At 44.7% G+C, this 21,376-nt stretch overlaps 1 protein-coding gene across 1 annotated transcript in view; it reads left to right on the top strand.

The window, feature by feature from the left end:
• The first annotated feature begins 2,674 nt into the window (after positions 1–2,674).
• SCO1 (synthesis of cytochrome C oxidase 1) overlaps positions 2,675–21,376 on the top strand; it is a 36,143-nt gene continuing 17,441 nt past the window's right edge. The window contains exons 1-3 of the mRNA XM_068264597.1: positions 2,675–2,785; positions 7,889–7,999; positions 15,613–15,703. Coding sequence (XP_068120698.1) covers positions 2,714–2,785; positions 7,889–7,999; positions 15,613–15,703 — 274 coding nt within the window. The 5' untranslated portion in view covers positions 2,675–2,713. The remainder of the gene's footprint in view (positions 2,786–7,888; positions 8,000–15,612; positions 15,704–21,376) is intronic.

Raw genomic sequence — 21,376 nt, 5'->3', positions numbered from 1 at the left:
ATGTACAGTATGTCCACACATAGAAAATACATCCATACATAAGCAGGCTGTATACAGCATTCCTTTTGAATCTCAAGAGATCATTTGTGTGTTTCTTTCCCCCTTCAGTTCTCATGCACTGAAGTTTCAGGCTGCTCTTTTCTTCCTGCAAACAGCTTTGCCCTTGTTTTTAATTCCTCAGTATGTGAAAGCCCAGCCAGCTCAGAGGACGATTTATCCAGCTGATTAGAGCAGCTTCTCTCTTCTCTCTTATCTAAATAATACACAGGCAGTGTGCATAGAGGGGCCAGAAAGGGTGAGTGCATAGCAGAACCACAACACTGAAGAACTTGGCAGCCTTCCAGACACAGGCCGACAAGTCTGACAGGGGAAAGATACATTGATTTATTACAGAGACTGTCATAGTAGAAAGTGCTGCAGTAAGCCAGAACACATTAGAATAGCTTTTGGAACATGTAGGATGATAAAAAACAGGATGCAATTTTTGTTACAGAGTCTCTTTAAGTAGTCCTGGGGAGCCACTCTGCGGTCGCCAATCAGGGTTGGGCGGTCGCAGTGTGGTTAAAGTTGTATGCCACGAGGATATATTGCTGTTATTTTTGCAATTAAGGGCTTTCAATTATTGCTGGGGTACAATGAGAAAACGAAAATCACAATACAGAAAAAAATATACCTTTATTTCCAAATAATATATTTTCCACATACATTGGGGGGGACACCTGTCACTATCTAACTGGGGGGACACCTGTCACTATCTAACTGGGGGGGGGGGGGCGGGCACCGGTCACTATCTAACTGGGGGGGGGGGGCACCTGTCACTATCTAACTGGGGGGACACCTGTCACTATCTAACTGGGGGGGGCACCTGTCACTATCTACCTGGGGGGGCACCTGTCACAACCTCATCCGCCAACACCACAGCATCACCGCCAGCCCGGCAACAGCAGCACCGCAAGGCCTTTCAGCCCACACATCATCACCAATCTGGCCAAAAACACTATTGCCAGGCCAGCCAGGCACAGCAGCCAGTAGAGGAGAATTCAGAAGCTAGGTGAGAGGTGTCTACCATATTAAAGGGGCATTCTGCCTATTTATGTGAAATGCTGTCTATTTATGTGCCTCATGACTGCTGAATTTGTCGTGTTGGGGGCCTCATGATTGCTGAATTTGTCTTGTTGGGGGTCTCATGATTTATTGGGGGCATCACGACTGCTGAATGTGTCTTGTTGGGAGCCTCATGATTTGTTGGGGGCCTCATGATTTCTAAATTTGTCTTGTTGGGGGCCTCATGATTGCTGAATTTGTCTTGTTGGGGGCCTCATGATTTGTCGGGGGCCTCATGATTGCTGAATTTGTCTTGTTGGGGGTCACATGATTGTGAATTGCGAGACTATGGAAAAGCTGAATCATCATCATGAGACAATAGCATTAAACCTACTTTTTTAGCTTTTTAAAACTGAAAATAAAACTGGGAGGTTCTAAAAAAAAAAAATACATTTTTCAGGAGTAGGATGGATGAAATTGTTTATCTTCAGAGTTTATTTTCAACTTGGATTTTCCATAATGTTCATGCATGAGTTTGTATGTAGTTTAAATTGCTGTTGCCACTTTGCGATAGATAAGTGACTTTTGGGTTGCAGTTTGGGCACTCGGCCTCCAAAAGGTTCGCCACCACTGTCCTAATCTAATGTCCCACATTGCTAAGTTCATGTAAGTTTGTCTCCACCCGTGGCTACACCCACATTCTGGTCCATGGCACATCTATTTTTCGGCACGGCGCACGCGCCGCTCCACTCACAATGGAACCCCCATGGTTTTTGTCGCTGTGTGCGCTACGCAACTTCACCAAAATCTTCAATTGCATTTTGTGGAAAGTGCTGCCAATCTAATTGTCCTTTACTTGCATTCTTTTCCTGGGGGGGGGGGGTCTGCAGCTCTAGCAAGAACCTTCGGCCCTCCACCATGGGGTCTGAAAAAAAATGGCCCCCCATGCCCGTGAAGTTGGACAGCACTGCCCTAGGGGGACATTAGCCGTCGCGGTTAACCGCCCCTGGAAGCTACATGTAGCTTCCAGGTGCTCCTTGAACGCCAGAGGAAAATTGGGACCCGAACGCCGAGTTCGTGTAAACGCAGTTGAAAGCTTGGTACAAACGCTCCCATTCACTTGAATGGGAGTGTTTAACACCAAGCCCTTAACGCTGGCTGTAAACGCTCTGCAAGCGTCCGTCTGAACCAGCCCTTATGGTATGTGTGACTAGGTGTGTGCCGAGGTGTGGCTCGTGTCCCTCTTTTTTATCTCAAACGTTGGGAGGTATGTCCAAATAACCTGCTTCCTGGAAGAAGCCCCAGGTAAGCAACTGGGCAATTTTTTTTCCAATAATAGGAATACAGTTTACATAGCTCCCCAACTGTCCCTCTTAGAGAACCAAATCTCCCTGTCCCTCTATCTTCCTTTTACAGGCAGTGTGTGTTTTTTATGTGACAGGCGCAATCTGCCGGGAAGCGCATTTTGAGACCGCTAGTGACGTCCTGTGACAGCCGAGGCTCTCCTCACGCTTCCCGCCACTGAGGTATCTGTGTATTGATGTAATATCCCCACCCCGCCAGGGCTGCATGCGGAACTATACTGCAGCGTATACTATTCCGGGGGACAGCAGAAAGAAGCGCACACCGGAAGTGCCATCCATGCGAGCCGCTGGAGGTCAGAGTAAAGATGGCGGCGCCGCTGTCAGTGCTGCTGAGGGTAGTACCGAGCAGAGGAGCCCCTGTGTACTGCTGGCTTCGGGTGAGGAGAACTCCCTAAATTACTAACCAATATGCCCTATCTGTTCTTACCTCATAACCTCTCTGTACGCTGCCTGTATCTTCCCCACAGAGCCTGTATTTAGTTTTCAGACTGCCTGTACTGTACACCATCCAGTATAATGGAGGTGGGGCTGTCAGGTAGAAATACACAGGCTATAGCTAGTGTATTTCTACCTACAGCCCCTCCTCCATTATATTGTCCCTACTGTATCCAATACTTATATGCTCTGTGTAGTGGAAACAGTAAATTCGGGCGCCTGAGGCTAGTGGACAAATCGGGCGCCGCCATTCACTCCTATAATAAATATCGTTTAATGGGCGCCCGATAGGAAAAAAGGGCGCCGGAGAAAAATAACGTTTTAAAAGCGGCGCCCGGAGACTTAATGTTTTATTACTGTTTCTCATGATTACACATTATTTAATGATTTATACATTTTTAAATTTTATTTTTAAACGAAAAACAGTACAATATTTTTTTTTTTAAACATTATTTTTAAACGAAAAACAGTACATTTTTTTTTAACATTATTTTTAAACGAATAAACTAACAGGGGGGTCTTAGGTTTAGGCACCAACAGGGGGGTCTTAGGTTTAGGCACCAACAGGGGGGTCTTAGGTTTAGGCACCAAAAGGGGGGTCTTAGGTTTAGGCACCAAAAGGGGGGTCTTAGGTTTAGGCACCAACAGGGGGGTCTTAGGTTTAGGCACCAACAGGGGGGTCTTAGGTTTAGGCACCAACAGGGGGTCTTAGGTTTAGGCACCAACAGGGGGGTCTTAGGTTTAGGCACCAACAGGGGGGTCTTAGGTTTAGGCAGTAACAGGGGGGTCTTAGGTTTAGGCACCAACAGGGGGGTCTTAGGTTTAGGCACTAACAGGGGGGTCTAGGGGTTAGGGGTAGGTACAGGGAGGGTTACTTAGGCACCAACAGGGGGGGTCTTAGGTTTAGGCATCAACAGGGGGGTCTAGGGGTTAGGGGTAGGTACAGGGAGGGTTACTTAGTATTTTTTTTTTTTAAACGTTATTATACGTTTCACTATTTAAACGAAAGATTAACGTTTTTACAATTGCCGATTTAATGCACATTATTTAATGATTTATAACTTTATAAAACATTAATTTTAAACGAAATACAGTACAATACATTTTTAAACGTTATCCATGCTTATCGTTAAAAACCCGGCGCCCTTTTTTCCCAGCGCCCCTTTTTAACGTACGCCTGTGTAGTACCCATTTTCCTCTTTGCTGGGCTGCGTCCACAATGGCCATTGGGTTCCCAGTAACAGCGGAAATGCAGAGGAATGGGAAATAGGATCGCATGTTATCCGAGCATTGGTTTGGCTACAGTGAAGCAAACAGTCAATGAAAAGTATGCTTCACCCACACTTAACGCAAGTGTTTTGCACGAATGCACTCCATGCGTCACCATACTGCAATGACCCCTCCGCACTATGAATGTCTTGTAGGTTGTGCATTACAGCTAGCCACGCTACATAGCAGCAGTTATGCTGCAGCACTGTAACCCTAGCCTATTACTGTTGTAGTCTTTGTGTACTTACCTACTTAACTGTCTTTGCCTCCCACGACCTATGCTGCCTGTACTTATGCGCTTGGAGTCCTATGGGAGAAAAGCGCTTTACAAATGTTATTGTATTGTACTGTACTGGACTTTAGCTCTTCTTCATAACCTGCATGTGCTTAATTATCCCTTTCTCCTTAGGCCACATTCACAGAGGGACTTTGTGTTTCCCTGTATAACAGAAATGCAACAGAACAAAAAAGTTGTACTACACATTATATGTAACCCTGAACTGCAACTCATTTTACCTCAATGCTACCGTTGTACTGTGAACGTCGCATAGGTAGTGGACATCCAGCTCCGACTTCTCAGTTTATGAAACCGCTGACTCTGGGTTCACAAAAATTGCTCAGACTCTGAGTTGGTATAGAAATCATCTAATGTCTCTGCACTAATGAAAACTGAGGACTTGTTAAAGCAGCAATGCACACAACTCTGCACTGTAGCTTATGGTTGAGTATGGAGAAGGGCAACTGTATTTAATAGAAGCAAGTACTCCTTTCACATGAGAAGTTGTCTGCTGTCCACTGGGCTCTTGGAGGTAGCTGCAACTGCACTAGCATGAGCAGTGGTACAGCACCTGACTCTTGCAGGCACATCTGAGCAGGCAGTAGCTGCTGGTAAACATTGCATGTCATGTTATTCTACAGCACACTGTGTCCTCTCCATATACAAGTGTGGTTACATCCCATGTTTGCTCCCTTTTCCCTGCTGTACCTCATCTCTTGCTGCAGCAGACGTACTGTTTTTTGGTGCTAGTTTACTTTAGGGGTCCCAGCAGGAAACCTCAGAGGGAAATTCCGTCAGCTTGATTGGGTGGATGGCACCCTCTCTGCTAGGTTTTAAGATACGTCAGTGAACTACGCCCAATACTATTCAGCCAATCACAATGCTTTGTGCGGTAGAGAGTTTGCTGATTGGAGAACTGTTCCCTATGAGGTTTCCTGCTGGGTCCCCTAAGGTAGACTAGCGCTGTGTTTTCAGTGCTAGTCTACTTGAGGTGACCCAATGGGAAACATCAGAAAACACTTCTCTACTCAGTACCCTCTACAACTTGTAACACATAGGTGAATAGAGTGGGTAGAGTAATTACTACAAACTATCTGAAACTTTAAAGCTGTCCACCCAATCACATTGGCAGAATTTCCTTATAGATTTTCGCACTCAGTCCCCATCACGTTGTTGAGGTAACCTACGGGTTTCTGTTCTGTACATTTCAACCATTTGTTCTTTTGGTTGAAATCTCTCTTGGTCATTTAAAGACTACCCAAAGCAGATTTTATATAGATCATAGGACACAAAGACATGTTCTCTGCCCAATAACATGCCTCTGTGTCCTTCTGGTGCCCTGCCAGTCCCCCAATCTGATTGTCGCTAGCCTACTTTTGCCCTGCCAGCTATCAATTGCCTTGCTCCCCTCCTCCGCTGGCATCCTCCAATTAGTATCTAAGCCGTATCCCAGGAAGTACTTCCAGGTCGTGGCCATCTTGGATTTCCTCTGTCGGTGATTGAATATTACACTGGCTGCAGAGGTTGAACGGGGCCACCTGGAGTGGCCTGGAGCAGTGCAGATGCATCCGGGAGGCAGTGGGGTGCAGGTAGTATGTTTGTTTGTTCTTTTTTGTGCACTTTTTTTTTTTTCTCTCTTTTTTTTTTTTTTTTTTTTTTAAAGAGTAACTGTTAGCCCCCAAAGTGAAATTTAAATCTCTATAGCAATGTTTTATTTAGTATTTAAGTGAGCCAAAAAGCCAATGCAGAACTTAAAAATCAATCTAATTTTTTTACTATGTAGCCTTTTGCCCAAGCTCCGGACACAAAGCCGCATATCAGATACTGCTTCAGCATGCAGAGCATGCCTATGTCTGCCCGACCCCCCTCTCCCCCCCCCAGGACCAGGTGCCGATATATTCTCACATCAAACAGCTGACCGCTCTGACACGGAGAGAGAGCGGGAGCACTTCCAGCGCCGCCACCACAGAGCAGCCGCCGCCGTGCATCTCTCTCACATGTGATTCTCTCACATGTGACTCGGCGGCGGCTGCTCTGCTTTGGCCGCAAATCGACCAAAAACGCCAAGCGCATCGCCTGCACCATTTTCAGGTGATTTCCAGGCAATCATGTTTCAGTGCTATAGAAGCTCAAAACACGATCGCGCCAAAATCGACGCAGTGTTCAGTGATTTTTCTGTGTGAAATCGTGAAAAATCACTCCTGCAATTTTGAAAACGCAGGTGTGAATAGAGCCTAAATCTCTTGAAAAATCGCTGACTAGAGTGATTTTTCAAAGTGGATTTTTGGCAACAGCTGTTCACTTCCAGATCAGAGTGTACTTCTTGTTTGCCACAAGAACTACAAAATTGCCTAACGCAAATGCTTCAAAATCGCTAGGCATAAATAGAAAAATAGCTAGACACATGTTGGGAATCGCTACAGCAAAATCGATACACAAAATGCCAATCAATTTTTGGAGTCAACTATCTCAAGTCAGTAGATTGGGACACATGTAATATGTTTACCATGTAAGGTAGAAAAAAAAACTTGCAGCATGCTGCTATTGTCCATGTTCTGTTTAGATTATATATGCATACAGGTGGTCCCCGACTTACGAACGCCCAATTTACGAACGACCCGCCGATACGAACGGCATGGATTCTCTGTTTCCATGGGAATAAGTTAAAAAAAAGTTTTCAAATTAGACTTGTAGTTTTTGATAAAATCGATTTAAAAAAAAAAATCTAAGAAAAAATAGCTTTTAACCTTGTATAAACAGGTATAAGGCTGGTTTCACAGTGGGACGTTACAGGCGCACGTTAGAGCAGCCTGTAACGCAGCCCACCACGCAGCAATGAAAAATCAACGGGCTGTTCACAGTGCCCACGTTGCGTTACTCAGTAACGCTGCGCCATAACAGAACGTACTGCATGCAGTACTTTATAAGCAGCAGAGCCGCGTTAGACTGCACATGCGCTGTAATGTTGGGGAGGAGCGGAGAACAGCCAAGCACGTGGCTAATTAATATTCACTGCACTCAGTGACGTGCAGTGTTTACTACCTGGAGCGGCCGCTCTGTGCGGCGATTGGCCGGGCGGGACCACGTCATGCCGCATGCGTCCAAGAGTACGCATCACGGCATCACCGACGCCAGAGTAAGCTGCACAACGCGGCTCACTCTGACGTCCACATTAGAGAGCACCAGGCGTTGCGTTAGGGGCAAGTTATGCGACCATAACGTCCCCTAAAACGCAACGTCCTGGTGTGAAACCAGCCTAAAAGGGCAGAGGTGACACAGAGGGGGACACTGGAGGCACAGGAGGGGGGGGGGGGGGGGCACAGAGAAGGTACAGGGGCAGAGATGACACAACGTTCCGACTTAAGAACTACGGTCTCTATCTCATTCGTTAACCGGGGACTACCTGTATACAGTATATGAGTGTGCTTTGTATGCTGTATGAGTGTAGTGTATGCAAGTACACATATTGTTCATAGTCTTGGTCTTTTTTCCTCTGCAGCTCTGCAATAATCATGCAGCATCATGGCCAAATCACCTGAAGACCACTCGCCTGCTGAGCTCCTTTCCCCCACCCCCTGGTGATCGTCGCGGAGAGCCTTCCAAACCTGGGGTAAGGTTAATGCTCAGCACCAAACTAGCCATTTTACATCGGATAGGAGGAGTCAACCTTAACTGAGCAGATCATACAAAACTTAGTTAAGGTGCTGACAGAGAATGGAACCATAAAATCTGCCACAAATAGTTTTTACAACCCTGTCCAATCCTCCCACTTATTTCTAATAGGAAAGTTTACCTAAAATACCGCAGTATATTTATTGGGGCTAATGTATGCAACACCAATCCGGACTCCACCAATCATCTAAGAGCAATTTTTTAAACGTTCATATTTATTTTCAGTGTTTATACAACATATATTGACCAGTACATGCTTTCGGATATCTATTTCCTTTTTAACAATGCCAGTTGCCTGGCATCCCTGCTGATCTATTTGGCTGCAGTAGTGTCTGAATAACTGGAAACAAGCATGCAGCGAATCTTGTCATTCTGACAGTAATGTCAAATGTGATGTGATCTGCATGCTTGTTCAGGGTCTGTGGATAGAAGTATTAGAGGCAAAGGATCAGCAGGACTGCCAGGCAACTGTTATTGCTTGAAAGGAAATAAATCTGGCAGCCTCCATATCCCTCTCAGTTCAGTTGTCCTTTAACTACTTGCATTTGGTAAAATCGAAGGTAATTGTGCCATCAGGATTGTATGGCCAGTTTAAGAAGCTAGTGAACATTTATTGGTCTCGCGGTTGGGTAGATCAATGGGATGCTCTTAATTTTGTGTTGATTAAACTGTTATGTTAATTTTAGGCTGCTTGGGTTTGGACCAGTTATTATTATTACTACTACTATTAATTTGCTTTTCTAGCCGGGTGGCATGAAAAATTAGGTGGGTGGGGCGAGATGAGAGAATGCAGGTCCAGTGCTTCTGTCTGCAACTCAGCTTACCGCATAGGAGGAGGTGAGCCGATGACAGCCGGGTGCTCACCAAAACTAGCCGGGTGGAGCATCCGGCTAAAAGAGCCTGGGGAGAACACTGAGGTTACCGACATGGACAATAGGGGGATGACCATCAACACACAACAGACAATAAAGCAATAAGGTACAGAATGCCAGATCATACACTGGAGAGAAGCTGAATACTCACCTGACGACCAGGAAGATGGATCCCGGCGACGTCCCTGGAAGACTAGGGTTCCCCGATCCATCTCGCTGCTGGAGGTTACACGCGATGTTACATGACGGGCGTGAACGGGATGTCAAGCGGTCACAGTACTTTGCACGGAGTCGTTGAGGATCTTAAAGGGGAACTGAAGAGAGAGGTATATGGAGGCTGCCATGTTTATTACCTTTTAAGCAATACCAGTTGCCTGGCAGCCCTGCTGATCCTCTGCCTCTAATACTATTAGTCATAGCCCCTAAACAAGCATGCAGCAGATCAGGTGTTTCAGACTTTAAAGTCAGATCTGACAAGCTGCATGCTTGTTTCTGATGTTATTCAGTCACTACTGCAGAGAAATAGACCAGCTGGGCAGCCAGGCAACTGGCATTGATTTAAAGGAAATAAATATGGCAGCCTCCGTATACCTGTTACTTCAGTTCCCCTTTAAAGATTCGATCCACTATGACGGTAGTTATCGCTGCGTGTCGCCAAATGGTGATCACGTACTTGTGCATCTGTACCCACGTCACGAGATTGTGGGAACGATCGCTTGTGGCTCAAAAAATTGGCAATCGTCAGAAAAATCGTGTAGTGAATACGGGCCTTAAAGAGGTACTGTAACATCAAAGACAACTCATTGCCAGCAGATAGCCATACCTAATTTATGGGGGAAACCCCAGTATTTCCTCATATAAAGCCAGCATTTTGCTGGAATTTCACCTTTAAATGCTAAGCCACGCCCCCTCCATGAGTTTCCTCCGCGGATGTATAAATTAGTTGTGCGCACTGCCCCCTGGGTAGTGACATCACCAGCAGTAGTTGGGAGAGAAAAAAAAACTGTTGTCCTCACCGTCATCAAGGAAGGACATGTGTAGTTGTGCACGAGGGGAGGCAGAAGCAGCCGATGTTGCAGCCTCAGCTGCTGTGACAGATCTTCCTCCTCTCTGCCCCCCTGAATCTGCGCTGCCACTCTCAGCTCCACGTCCTGCAGATCAGCTGGTATGTGTAAGGAACTTCATCGGAGCTGGAAGCCCTGTGCTTTCCGCACACACTTCCTACAGCTCTCCTGCAATCTCTGTGTTATCTCTGTCCCATCTGCCTGCATCTCCGGTGAACTCACATGGCAGGCAGAGCAGAGATAGAGCTACTGAAATGGAGGGCTGTAGGAAGAGCTGATAAGGGAGGACTTCCAGCTGGGATGAAGTGAGTAAAACACGCTGATATGGGAGAGGTGGGGGCTGCAAGGCTGCACAGCTACCCATAGTAAACAACACATTCTGACAAATGCAGGCTTCTGCTTGTTTGTTTCCCCTTCTGCAGTCATTTGTCTGTGGGTGTTGACCTCTCCCTTTGTAAAGACATACCTTTAGCACAATCCTCCTCCTCCCCAACCCCCTACACTACAGGGGGTCCACTCAGCACTGTAAATATTCTGTCCAGAAAAAAAGTCTTTTTCTTTAGTCTTGAAAGACTGACAACTAATGCTAGGTACACATGATGCAATTATCTGCCAGATTTACAGTCATCGATTATTTCTGACATGTCTGATCGGATTTCCAATAGAAGTAAATGGGAAATTGATCAGAAATCAGATTGGACATGTTGGAAATAATCGATCCGACAGAAAAATCTGTCAGAAAATTAAAACGTGTGTACCTAGCATTAAGGTAGCCATATCGCTTAGAGAGGGTTTTGTCTCTTGGTCGAATCTGCCCATCATTGCTAGCGATATGGCTACCTTAATGCTAGGTACACATCTGTCAGCTGCCTATACACCACAGACCGATTTCAGCATGAAATCTTGGGAATTGGCCGAGCCCACCTTGTCCACCGCCTCTCCACTGTACATATGTATGTGTGTGTGTAATGTGTAAATGTGCATTTATACATTACCTGTCCTGTGTTGCAGTGCCCGTGCATTTTCCAACACTCTTCTGCTTGCCGCATAGCACGCCAGCGTGGTTTATGCAGCTAATAGAAGAGCAGCAGAAGACAGGCGGGCACCCGCAACACAGGACAGGTAATGTGTAAACGCGAACTTACATATTACGTACATACACATTGTGGGAACAGCGCCGGGGTTTCATCGCATTCGTCGCTCTTGCAAAATTTCGTAATTTCATGTCTTCTACAGAAACAAAGTTATTTGAATTAACAAAATGGACATAATTTCATTTCTCAGGCCCGGGGCACACCAAAACCCGCTAGCAGATCCGCAAAATGCTAGCAGATTTTTAAACGCTTTTTTAAATTTTTCTGAGGCGTTTTGCGGATTGCTGCTGCGGATTTCAGTGTAGTACATTTCATATATTGTTACAGTAAAGCTGTTACTGAACAGCTTCTGTAACAAAACCGCCTGGCAAACTGCTCTGATCTGCTGTTTTTCAGAGCGGTTTGCGTTTGTCCTATACTTAACATTGAGGCAGAAACGTCTCCGCAATCCAAAAAATGCCTCACCCCGGGAGAATTAGTTTCTGCAAAACGCCTCCCACTGTGGTGTGCACACCCCCATTGAAATGCATTACCCTAGCGTATCCGCAGCTGCAAGCGGCTGCAGAAACACTCAAAAAGCCGCTCGGTGTGCCCCAGCCCTAATAGTAATTATGCACATTTAGGTAATGACTAAACTCAGGAAAGTCACTCATCGATTGCAATTAATGATAATGCAAAGGACCCTACATGTGCTGTCGCTTTAAATGTATCAGGAGGCTCTATCTGCAGCCACTTCTAAGTCGTGCTCTTTGGCCCAGTGCACACCAAAAACCGCTAGCAGATCCGCAACGCGCTAGATGTTTTTGAAGCAGATTTCAGAGCGATTCTAGGCATGTTTAGAGGTTTTCTAAACATGCCTAGCAATTTTTGGAGGGTTTTTGTGTAGCAGATTACAAATATTGTTACAGTAAAGCTGTTACTGAACAGCTTCTGTAACAAAAACGCCTGGAAAACCGCTCTGATCTAGCGTTTTTCAGAGCGGTTTTTCACTCTCCTATACTTTAACATTGAGGCAGAAACGCCTCAGAAATCTACAAAATGCTGCAGGACCTGAATTTGCGTTTGTGGAAAAAACGAGCCGCTCTGGTGTGCACCATCCCATTGAAATACATTACCCAAGCGGTTTTCTATCCCCAAGCATTTTTAAAAACGCTCATGAACCGCTCTGGTGTGCACCAGCCCTTTGTCAAGGTGCATTTAGTGATCATGACACTTGGTTTTGCAATATCTGATGATGCAAAGGTCCCTGCAAGTGCTGTCGCTTTAAATGTATCAGGAGGCTCTGGACTGGAACACAATTTCAAGAACTGAAGGATTTTCGTGTTAAACACAAAATTCTGATTTGCTTGTGTTAAGTAAATGATCCTACTTATGAAAAATCTATTGTAATTACAAAATTCCCCATAGACGCGAAATTTCATGTAATTTCGTGAAATTTGCAAAATTTCTATTATGGCCATAATCTTAATTTCGCGAATTACGCGACATTTCGCGTAAACGTAATTAGGTCATTGCGCTCCTCACTATTCTCCATTCATTTACCCTGCTACAATTACTTTACTAAAACTGCTTTACAACAACCATTCAATTTTGTTTGTATATACAAACTACTTTTAGCCTCCTTCAGCTAGTTCTCTAACTGCACTTCTCTCTCCACACATGCATTGGGCACCTTCAGATGACATCAGTCAGTAAAAAAAAGGTGGTTACAACCTTCACTGTATAACAGTTACAACTACTGGAATAAAGAAAAAAATAACGGTTACTCTGCCAGGAGTAAAAATGGTTCGTCCCAGGCATTTTTACTGGACATCGCTGAGAGGATTTTTTTTCTGTTTACAGTTCCTCTTTAATAGTCTCAGTAATTCATGTTCACGTTACTCTGTGAGCAGGATGCACAGAAGCCCAAGGAGGGAGGGCCCTGCCACAAGGCTCATACACACTGACTGCCTCAGATGATAATCAGGCATGTGCATGGCAGCCAGCAACCCCAACCGGTGAGCGATCCCCTGGGCGGATCTTCTCACCCCCAGTGACGCAGTTCCCATTGTTCACAGCACTGCCCCGTGATGTCACGCAGGTGCTGCTTGTCCAGCGGGAGGGGAACAATGGACTTGCCTGCCAATTGTCACTTAAAGATCTTTCTGGATCATCAAGCAACCAGAGCTGTGGAGTCGGTACAAAAATCCTCCGACTCCTCAGTTTAGGATTCCGCCGACTCCACGACTCCGACTCCTCTAATTTGCATATTACAATCTTGTTTATTAAAAGTATGTAACATGAAATTCGTCTTTTACCTGCCAACGCTTAGGAATTTTAAAAGACAACTGAAGTGAGAAGGATATGGAGACTGCCATATTTATTCCCTTTAGTCATAGACTAAAACTAGTCCTTGGTAAGAGTACTTGTAAAAGGTACAGACCAGAACAAAGAACATCTATCAGGCCCTAGGCAATGTGACTGTGGGTACATGTAAGAGTGATGTGCAGGTACTCTGCAGGGGAATAAGGGGATTCTGCCTCTATTACACATTCTTCCTGTACAATCTGAACCAAGTTTATGGGTGATAAACACCTCTGTGCTCAATGTGCACAACATTCCCAGTGGATTCCCTGCAGCTTTGTGGAGAGTGCATATGTAGAGTGAAGTACTACTGTGTAACAAAGTAAACCTGAGACAGATGAAATTAAAGTTTTATACATACCTGGGGCTTACTTCAGTCCCTTGCTGTCCTCCTCCGCCACCTGGATCTTCTGCTATGAGTCCAGGTACTTGAGCCAGTCGGGCGTAGTGAGCATGCACACACTCCGCTGCCGGGAGCGTACTACACCTGTGCAGCACTATTGTGCAGAACACACCTGGCAGTGTAAGCGGCATGCGGTTGGACTGCGCTGACTGGCTGAATTACCAGGACTCATAGCAGAAGATCCGGGTGGTGGAGGACAGCGAGGGACTGATTAGCCTGAAGGGGGCTGGAAGAAGCCCCAGGTATGTATAACACTTTTCTTTTCATCCTTCTCAGGTACCATTTAATTCGTAGTCACCAAACCAAATTTTAACAAATCAAATTATTTGATTTCATGAGCAAAGTACATTTGCATAAATCAGAATCAACTCATTGACCATCTCTATTAGTGACATGGCTACACATCAGGCTTTATTCTTATAGCATAGATGTTATTTAGTGAATATATATATATATATATATATATATATATATATATATATATATATATATATATATATATATATATATATATATATATATATATATATATATATATATATATTCTTGTGTACACATCATATATACTGTACAGTCACAATCAGATGTGTATATCTGACTTTAAAAATACGGGGACTGCTTTATTGAAGCAGCACAAGTAACTGATTTTGATTGGTTTATTTCATTTTTGTGGACTAAGCACGGCTATTACTGTATATATAAATTATTTATGATGACTATTATCTGAGACAGAACATTTTATCATATTTTCTATTTTAATTACTGTTTAAATTCATTAGGAGTCGGTGCATTTTTTTCCCGACTCCGACTCCAGGCACCCAAAATTACTCCGACTCCACGACTCCAACTCCACAGCCCTGCAAGCAACCTCGGCAGACTTCTGGGGAGCAGTCTACCAAGTGTACTATACTGTGAATGGACTTGCACTGGTTCATGGATTGCTTTCTACTCCAGCGATCAGATCAAAGTTAGGGGTAGCCACATTGCATAAAGTCTTGTACAGATTTCTGCTAAAATCTAATCAAAATAGAATGGTGCAAGGTGGTAAAACAGCTGCTATTTCATCATCTATCATCTGTTCAAACTAATTACATGCTTCTCCATGAGTTCCCCTAAGCATCCCCATCCCTACTGAACAAGCATGCAGATCAGGTGCTCTTACTGAGGTGTGACTAGATTAGCCAAGTGCTTGTTTAGGTGCAGCAGTACTGCCATGCTGCAGCTGGTATGTAAAAATAAATAAGACAGCTTCCCTGACACTTCAGGTATACTTCCATTGAGATTTCCACACAGTTTCCTTACTTGCTGTTTTTGATGCTGGTGTCATTTGTCTGCTGCAGTCTACATTTACACTGTGAAAGGCATAGACCGTTTTAAGCCTCTTGCACACTGCATGCGATTCCGATTAAAAAAAATAAATAAAATTATATGTCCGATTTTTGATTCCAATTAAAAAAACATAGCGGTACTTATCCGTTAGCCGGGCGCATCCGGCAGGTGGCGCTAATTACTATTCCCCCTCCAGGCCGACATGGATAGGGAAAGATGTAACTCTGGTGGAGTTTTGTCGCCACCTAGAGGATGCGCCCGGCTAACGGATAAGTACCAACATAGCAGCATGCAGTGCGTTTTTTAATCAGAATAAAAAATCGCATCCGATAAAAAAAAAATCGGAATCGCATGTAGTTTGCACTAGGCCTAACGTGGCGCGACTCCCTCCCTAAGCAGATAGATTATAGTAACCATGACTCTTGTCTCTCTATTTGTACCAGTAGCCGGTTTCCTGGAAGTCTCTGGCAATCACTCTCGCTCTGGGTGGAGCTCTTATGGCAGGGATGAAATATATGAAGAAGGAGAAAGAAGAAAGTAAGTTTTTTTTTTTTCTTTGTCCCACCTCCTGTTGAGAAAATAAACATTCTGCATCAGCAGTGTTTGTTCTCAATGGGTAAATTCAGTATTAGAAGTTTATCAGTGTTTCTCAAACCTGTCCTTGTGACTCCGCAATGCTGCATGTTTTGCAAGCAGCCTCACCTATGCACAGGTGGGGTCATTAGCATCTCAGCTAGGTGGATTCCATGTTGCTGAGGGACTAATTATCCCACCTGTGCATAGGTGAGGTTGCCTGCAAATGCACAATTGAGAAGTCACGAGGACAGGTTTGAGAAACACAGGGCCAGATTTATCAAAGCATTACTGAAAGATTTTTCTTCTTAACCTTTATGCGACCTCCTAACGCCGATTGGAGGCCGCAGAGTGGCTCTGTTGTTCCTCCAGGGCGCCATATGGCATCCTCTTGCGGGATTAGACGGGAACTCGAACGAGCTTCTGTCATTGTAAGCAGACGGCCGCAGCGATCAGCCTGCCAGCGGCTGATTAGTGCTGGCAGACTGTGTTTTGTATTTATTACAAAAAGATTTGGTACTTTTCCGTTAGCCGGGCGCATCCGCTAGGTGGCAGCAGAGTTGCATCTTTCCCTACTATCCATGGCGGCCTGGAGGGGGAATAGTAATTAATGCCATGGATAGTAGGGAAAGATAGGGATCGCTGAGGTGGCGTTAATTACTATTCCCCCTCCAGGCCGCCATGGATAGTAGGGAAAGATGTAACTCTGCTGCCACCTAGCGGATGCACCCGGCTAACGGAAAAGTACCAAAGATTTATATAGCGCTGACAACTTGCGTACCGCTGTACAGAGTATGTGGTCTTGTCACTAAGGCCTTGATTCCATGTAACGTCCGGCGGGGGGCGGGGCATGCAATCCCATTCATTATACTGAATGGGATCACAGGCTGAAGCACCCCGAAATGCAGCAAACCATGCGCTTGGTTCAGCATTAAATGGCAGACAGGGCAGTCTATGCACTGTCTGCTGTCCCTGCGATAGCATTTGAATAAGCGTTCATGAAAGCGTGCTATATGGAAATGAGCTGTAACTGTTTCTCTGATGGGCTCACTATCTAATCCCTCAAATCCATAGCTACTGTATGTAACGTAGTGTAGGATCAATTTGGGGAGGGGGGGGGTGGGAGATAAAAAAAGAAAAAAGTAAACATTTTGCTCATTTTTAACCACTTCACCACTGAGGGGTTTTACCCCTTGAACACCAGAGAAATTTTCACCTTTCAGCGCTCCATCCATTCATTCGTCTATAACTTTATTATTACTTATCGCAATTAAATGAACTATATCTTGTTTTTTTCTCCACCAATTAGGCTTTCTTTAGGTGGGACATTATGCCAAGAATTATTTTATTCTAAATGTGTTTTAATGGGAAAATAGGAAAAAATGTGGGGAAAAAATATTATTTTTCAGTTTTCAGCCATTATAGTTTTTACATAATGCATACTGTAATTAAAACCCATGTAATGTATTTGCCCATTTGTCCCGGTTATAAAACCATTTAAATTTATGTCCCTATCACAATGTTTGGCGCCAATATTTTATTTGGAAATAAAGGTGCATTTTTTTTTTCAGTTTTGCGTCCATCCCTAATTTTCAAGCCCATAGTTTATAAAGTAACAGTGTTATACCCTCTTGACATAAATATTTAAAAAGTTCAGTCCCTAAGGTAACTATTTATGTTTTTTTTTTTTTTTTTAGTTGTATTTTTGTTTTGTTTTTTTAAATTACAAAAAAAAATAATTGGGGAATGTGGGAGATAATGAGTTAATTTATTGAGTAACCCAATGTAATTGTATGTGTAAAATGCTTTAGGGTGTAGTTTACTATTTGGCCACAAGATGGCCACAGTGAGTCTGTTTACATGCGACCTGTAAGAGTCCGGAAGGACGCTTACAGGAAGCAGTAGGAGGCTGGGAGAATCACAATGATCGCGCTGTTTCTAATAGAAGCAGCGGATCATTGCGGGGGCTTAGATCAACGAACGGGAATGGATTTTCCCGTTCATTGATCTCCGGGCGAGCGATCGGCGGTGTGCACGAGCGGCGGGAGCGCGGAAGGTACGGATTTCTCCGTCCCTGGGGGTGAAAGGATGGAAAAAAGGACGGAGAAATTCGTACCGCCGGGGGTAAAGTGGTTAATATAAAAAAAAAAAAAATCGCAGCAGCAATCATACCACCAAAAGAAAACTCCTATTTGGGAGAAGAAATGGAGGTAAAATTAATTTGGGTGCTAAGTTGTATGACCGAGCAATATATCCTTACAGTTGTGAAGTGCTGAACAAAAACTAGGGTCGCTAGGGGGGGGTATAAACCTCTGGACCTCAAGTGGTTTAACAGTTCTAACTAGCAGGGGGATCTATTCTGCATGCAAATAAGTGTGTACTAGAGACAACATATACTTTTTTTATACATACCTGGGGCTTTCTCCAGCCCCATGGGCACGAATCGATCCTACACCGCCGTCCTCCACTGCCTGCAGCTCCGGTACCGGGTTCTGAATCTTCCTCCAGTCGTGGCCAGTCTGACGCAAATAAAGTGCGCTATTTGCGTATCTTACCAGCAGCCGCTGGGAAGTATTGAGTGCACTTCCTCTTGCGCAGACTGGCTGTGACTGGAGGAAGTTACAGGACCCAGTACCCGGAGCTGCAGGCAGCAGAAGACAGCGGCGTAGCACTTCCACAGATTGTGCACTGCAGGCTATGCATGATTTACTCAGAGCCTGTTGGTATCAATAGAGCCGATGAATTGGTTACCTCAGCAACAGCAATTTCCTTCACACACTGAGAAACCTTCCTAACGCCTCCAATTTTAGAACAGTTTTTAAGAAGGAAACTACACTATTATACAGATTTCTTAAGATGTCTGAGACTGTTGTGCGCGGATTTCTATAAACCTACCAATATTTTATCTCAGACTCTCTTGATAAATGTCCCTCACTGAGTTAGTTAGGATCCTTCTGGGCTCTCTGGCAGTGAAAGGGTTAAAGTGCAACTAAGCGTAAACGTGAACAAGGAAAATTCTGAAAGCAAGCTGATTAGCGTGTATTACAAGATGATGTAGCGTTCCGTGTATGGACTGGTCCTAGCAACTAATTAAGGCTAGAGGCGATCACAGATACATGCATGTTAATAAAGGCTCTTGGGAGATTTGGGTGTGGGGTGAAGCCGAAAAAAAGTCTTACCCCGCTGTGACAAATGTCCTGGCGATGTTAAAGTGGACCTGAACTCCGAACTTCCTCTCTGCCCTAAAAGATAAGCAACAGCATAATAGCCTTTAAAGAAAAAGCTTTCTGTTACAGCTGATGCAAATCCTGCAATAAATCTGGTGTGCTTACTTGCTGCTTTCATGGAAGCAGACATAGGGTTAACATCCTGTCTTTACAAATTAGCTTCTCTGCCGTGGCAGCGGAGATTCCTGATCTGACACAGCTGAGAGCGCAAATTACATTTGTGATTAATCACCAATGAGGAGGGATTAGAAGGGCTAAACGGTCTAAATACATTAGTGTATTTCTATGTTTTCCTTCTGTCCTTTGCAAGCGTTCAGGACCACTATTCTCCGTTGTTCAGCAGGGCAAGTTGTATTTTGGCTCCCAGCTATTGCTAGAGGCCAACTTATGGTGCGGTTTTCACAATTTGAGCTCCGCCTTTTGGAGGTGCCCAAATTACTCACTTGAATGCCGCCATACAGCAAGAAGGTCCGCACCAGTCCAGGATTCCAAACGGTAGCTTTATTTAGGACGTGTCCAATATAAGAGTATGCACATGCATCAAAACGCTAACATGTTTCGTGCTATCTCAGCTCTTAATCATAGCTGGTTAAAAAATGGCAAAACCTCCTATAAGTAGGAGGATATCCTGTGCCGACCACTTAGGACTCCGCCCCAAGAGGGAGAAGTGAAGGAAAAAGTGGTCTAAGTGTGGTAGACAGGTAATTACCTGTGAAAACACGTTACAGGGCAACACACTATACACATAGGTTAAAATCAATATAAAATGCAAAATACAAAATACAATGAACCAAAGAATGAATGAATAAAATGTAGCAAAAGAACAGCGCGGGTGATCACAACATCATAAATATATATGAGGCATATACGGACCCTGCCCATAAATAGAAAAATTACAAGTAATGGGAAAAAGGGGGGGATTTATATCCCACTGGGCAATAGTTGATCATACAGAAGGCTTCCAAAGAAGGGGGGGGGGGCAAAGAGGAGAGAAGGAAGGAAAAGGAGGGGGGAAAAAAGAGAAAAGAAGAAAGGGGAGGGGGGGGAAGAGATAAAGGAGGAAGGGAGGAGAGAGAGAAGGGGGGGAACAGGCTAATGTGTGATGAGCGCTAAGTCCCACCTAGCATTAAGGCCATGGGGTAACCTGGTCCCCAGGCGATGTATCCACATTGCCTCCTTTTTGAGAAGAATTTTGTACAGATCCCCCCCCCCCCTCTTTTCGGTGACATGACTCTCTCTATTCCTTGAAACCGAAAACCTTTCATGTCTCCCCCATGCACCTCCCTAAAGTGTTTAGCCACGTTTGAGATGTTAGTAGTGGACCACCCTGCCCCTAGATAGTGTTTGGCTATTCTCTGTCTTAAAGGCCTGGTGGAACACCCAACATATTGTACGGAAAAAAAGGTGCAGTCAATTAGATAAACTACATAACAGGTGCCACAGTTAATAAACTGCTTGAGATTATAAGTATGGCCATTAGAGGCAGAGACAGCCGTTCTAGTTTTGTTGTGTAGGTGGCAATACCTGCATGTCGCGATCCCACACCTATAAGATCCCTTGACTGTCAACCAGGTGTCCGTTGTGGTGCCAGATGTAAATAGACTGGGAGAGAGCATCTGTCCCAGAGTGGGAGCCCGCCGGCTGGAAAATCTGACACCATCCTTCAGGACAGGCGAGAGACCTACATCTCCCTCCAAAATAGGCAGATATCTGGAGATGATATTGGTCACACTCCTGTATTCTGCTGAGTAAGTGGTCACAAAAGTTGGCTTTTGTTGGCCCTGAGCCGGGCCACCATTATTCTGTAATAGCTCAGACTGTGACCTCTCCATGGCTCTAAGTCTGCCCCTCCTGATTAGCCTTGACGGATAACCGCGAACTCTCAAGCGTCTCTCAACAATATCCAGCTCACCCAGCAAATTTTCCTCCTTCGAGCAATTTCGTCTGGCTCTAATGAATTCGCCAACAGGAATGCCCCGAATAGTATGTGCCGGGTGGCAACTGTCAGCCCTGAGAGTTGCGTTACCACTACACGGTTTCCTATAGGTTGTGGTGTTGACAAGCCCAGTATCCGCATCCCCACACAGTGTAACATCTAAATAATTAATGGACAGTGTGTCAACCGTGTATGTAAACTGTAAATTCAAATTGTTTTGATTGAAATATTCTACCAAAGAGGCCGCACTGGAAGCATCGCTCCTCCAGATAATCAAAAGGTCGTCGATGTACCTCCCGTACCACACAACATTCTCCAGTAGACGGCAGTCCCCCCCAAAGACACGATGTTCCTCCCACCACCCCATGTATAAATTCGCAAGGGATGGTGAGAATTTGGCGCCCATAGATGCGCCCCGTCTCTGGAGGAAGAAGCTGCCGTCAAACATGAAGTAGTTGTGGGCCAGGAGGTACT

This window comes from Hyperolius riggenbachi, chromosome 12 (genome assembly GCF_040937935.1).
Source record: "Hyperolius riggenbachi isolate aHypRig1 chromosome 12, aHypRig1.pri, whole genome shotgun sequence".
Taxonomy (NCBI): domain Eukaryota; kingdom Metazoa; phylum Chordata; class Amphibia; order Anura; family Hyperoliidae; genus Hyperolius; species Hyperolius riggenbachi.
The sequence above is the reverse complement of the archived record's forward strand: the minus strand, read 5'-3'. Positions and strand labels throughout refer to the sequence as shown.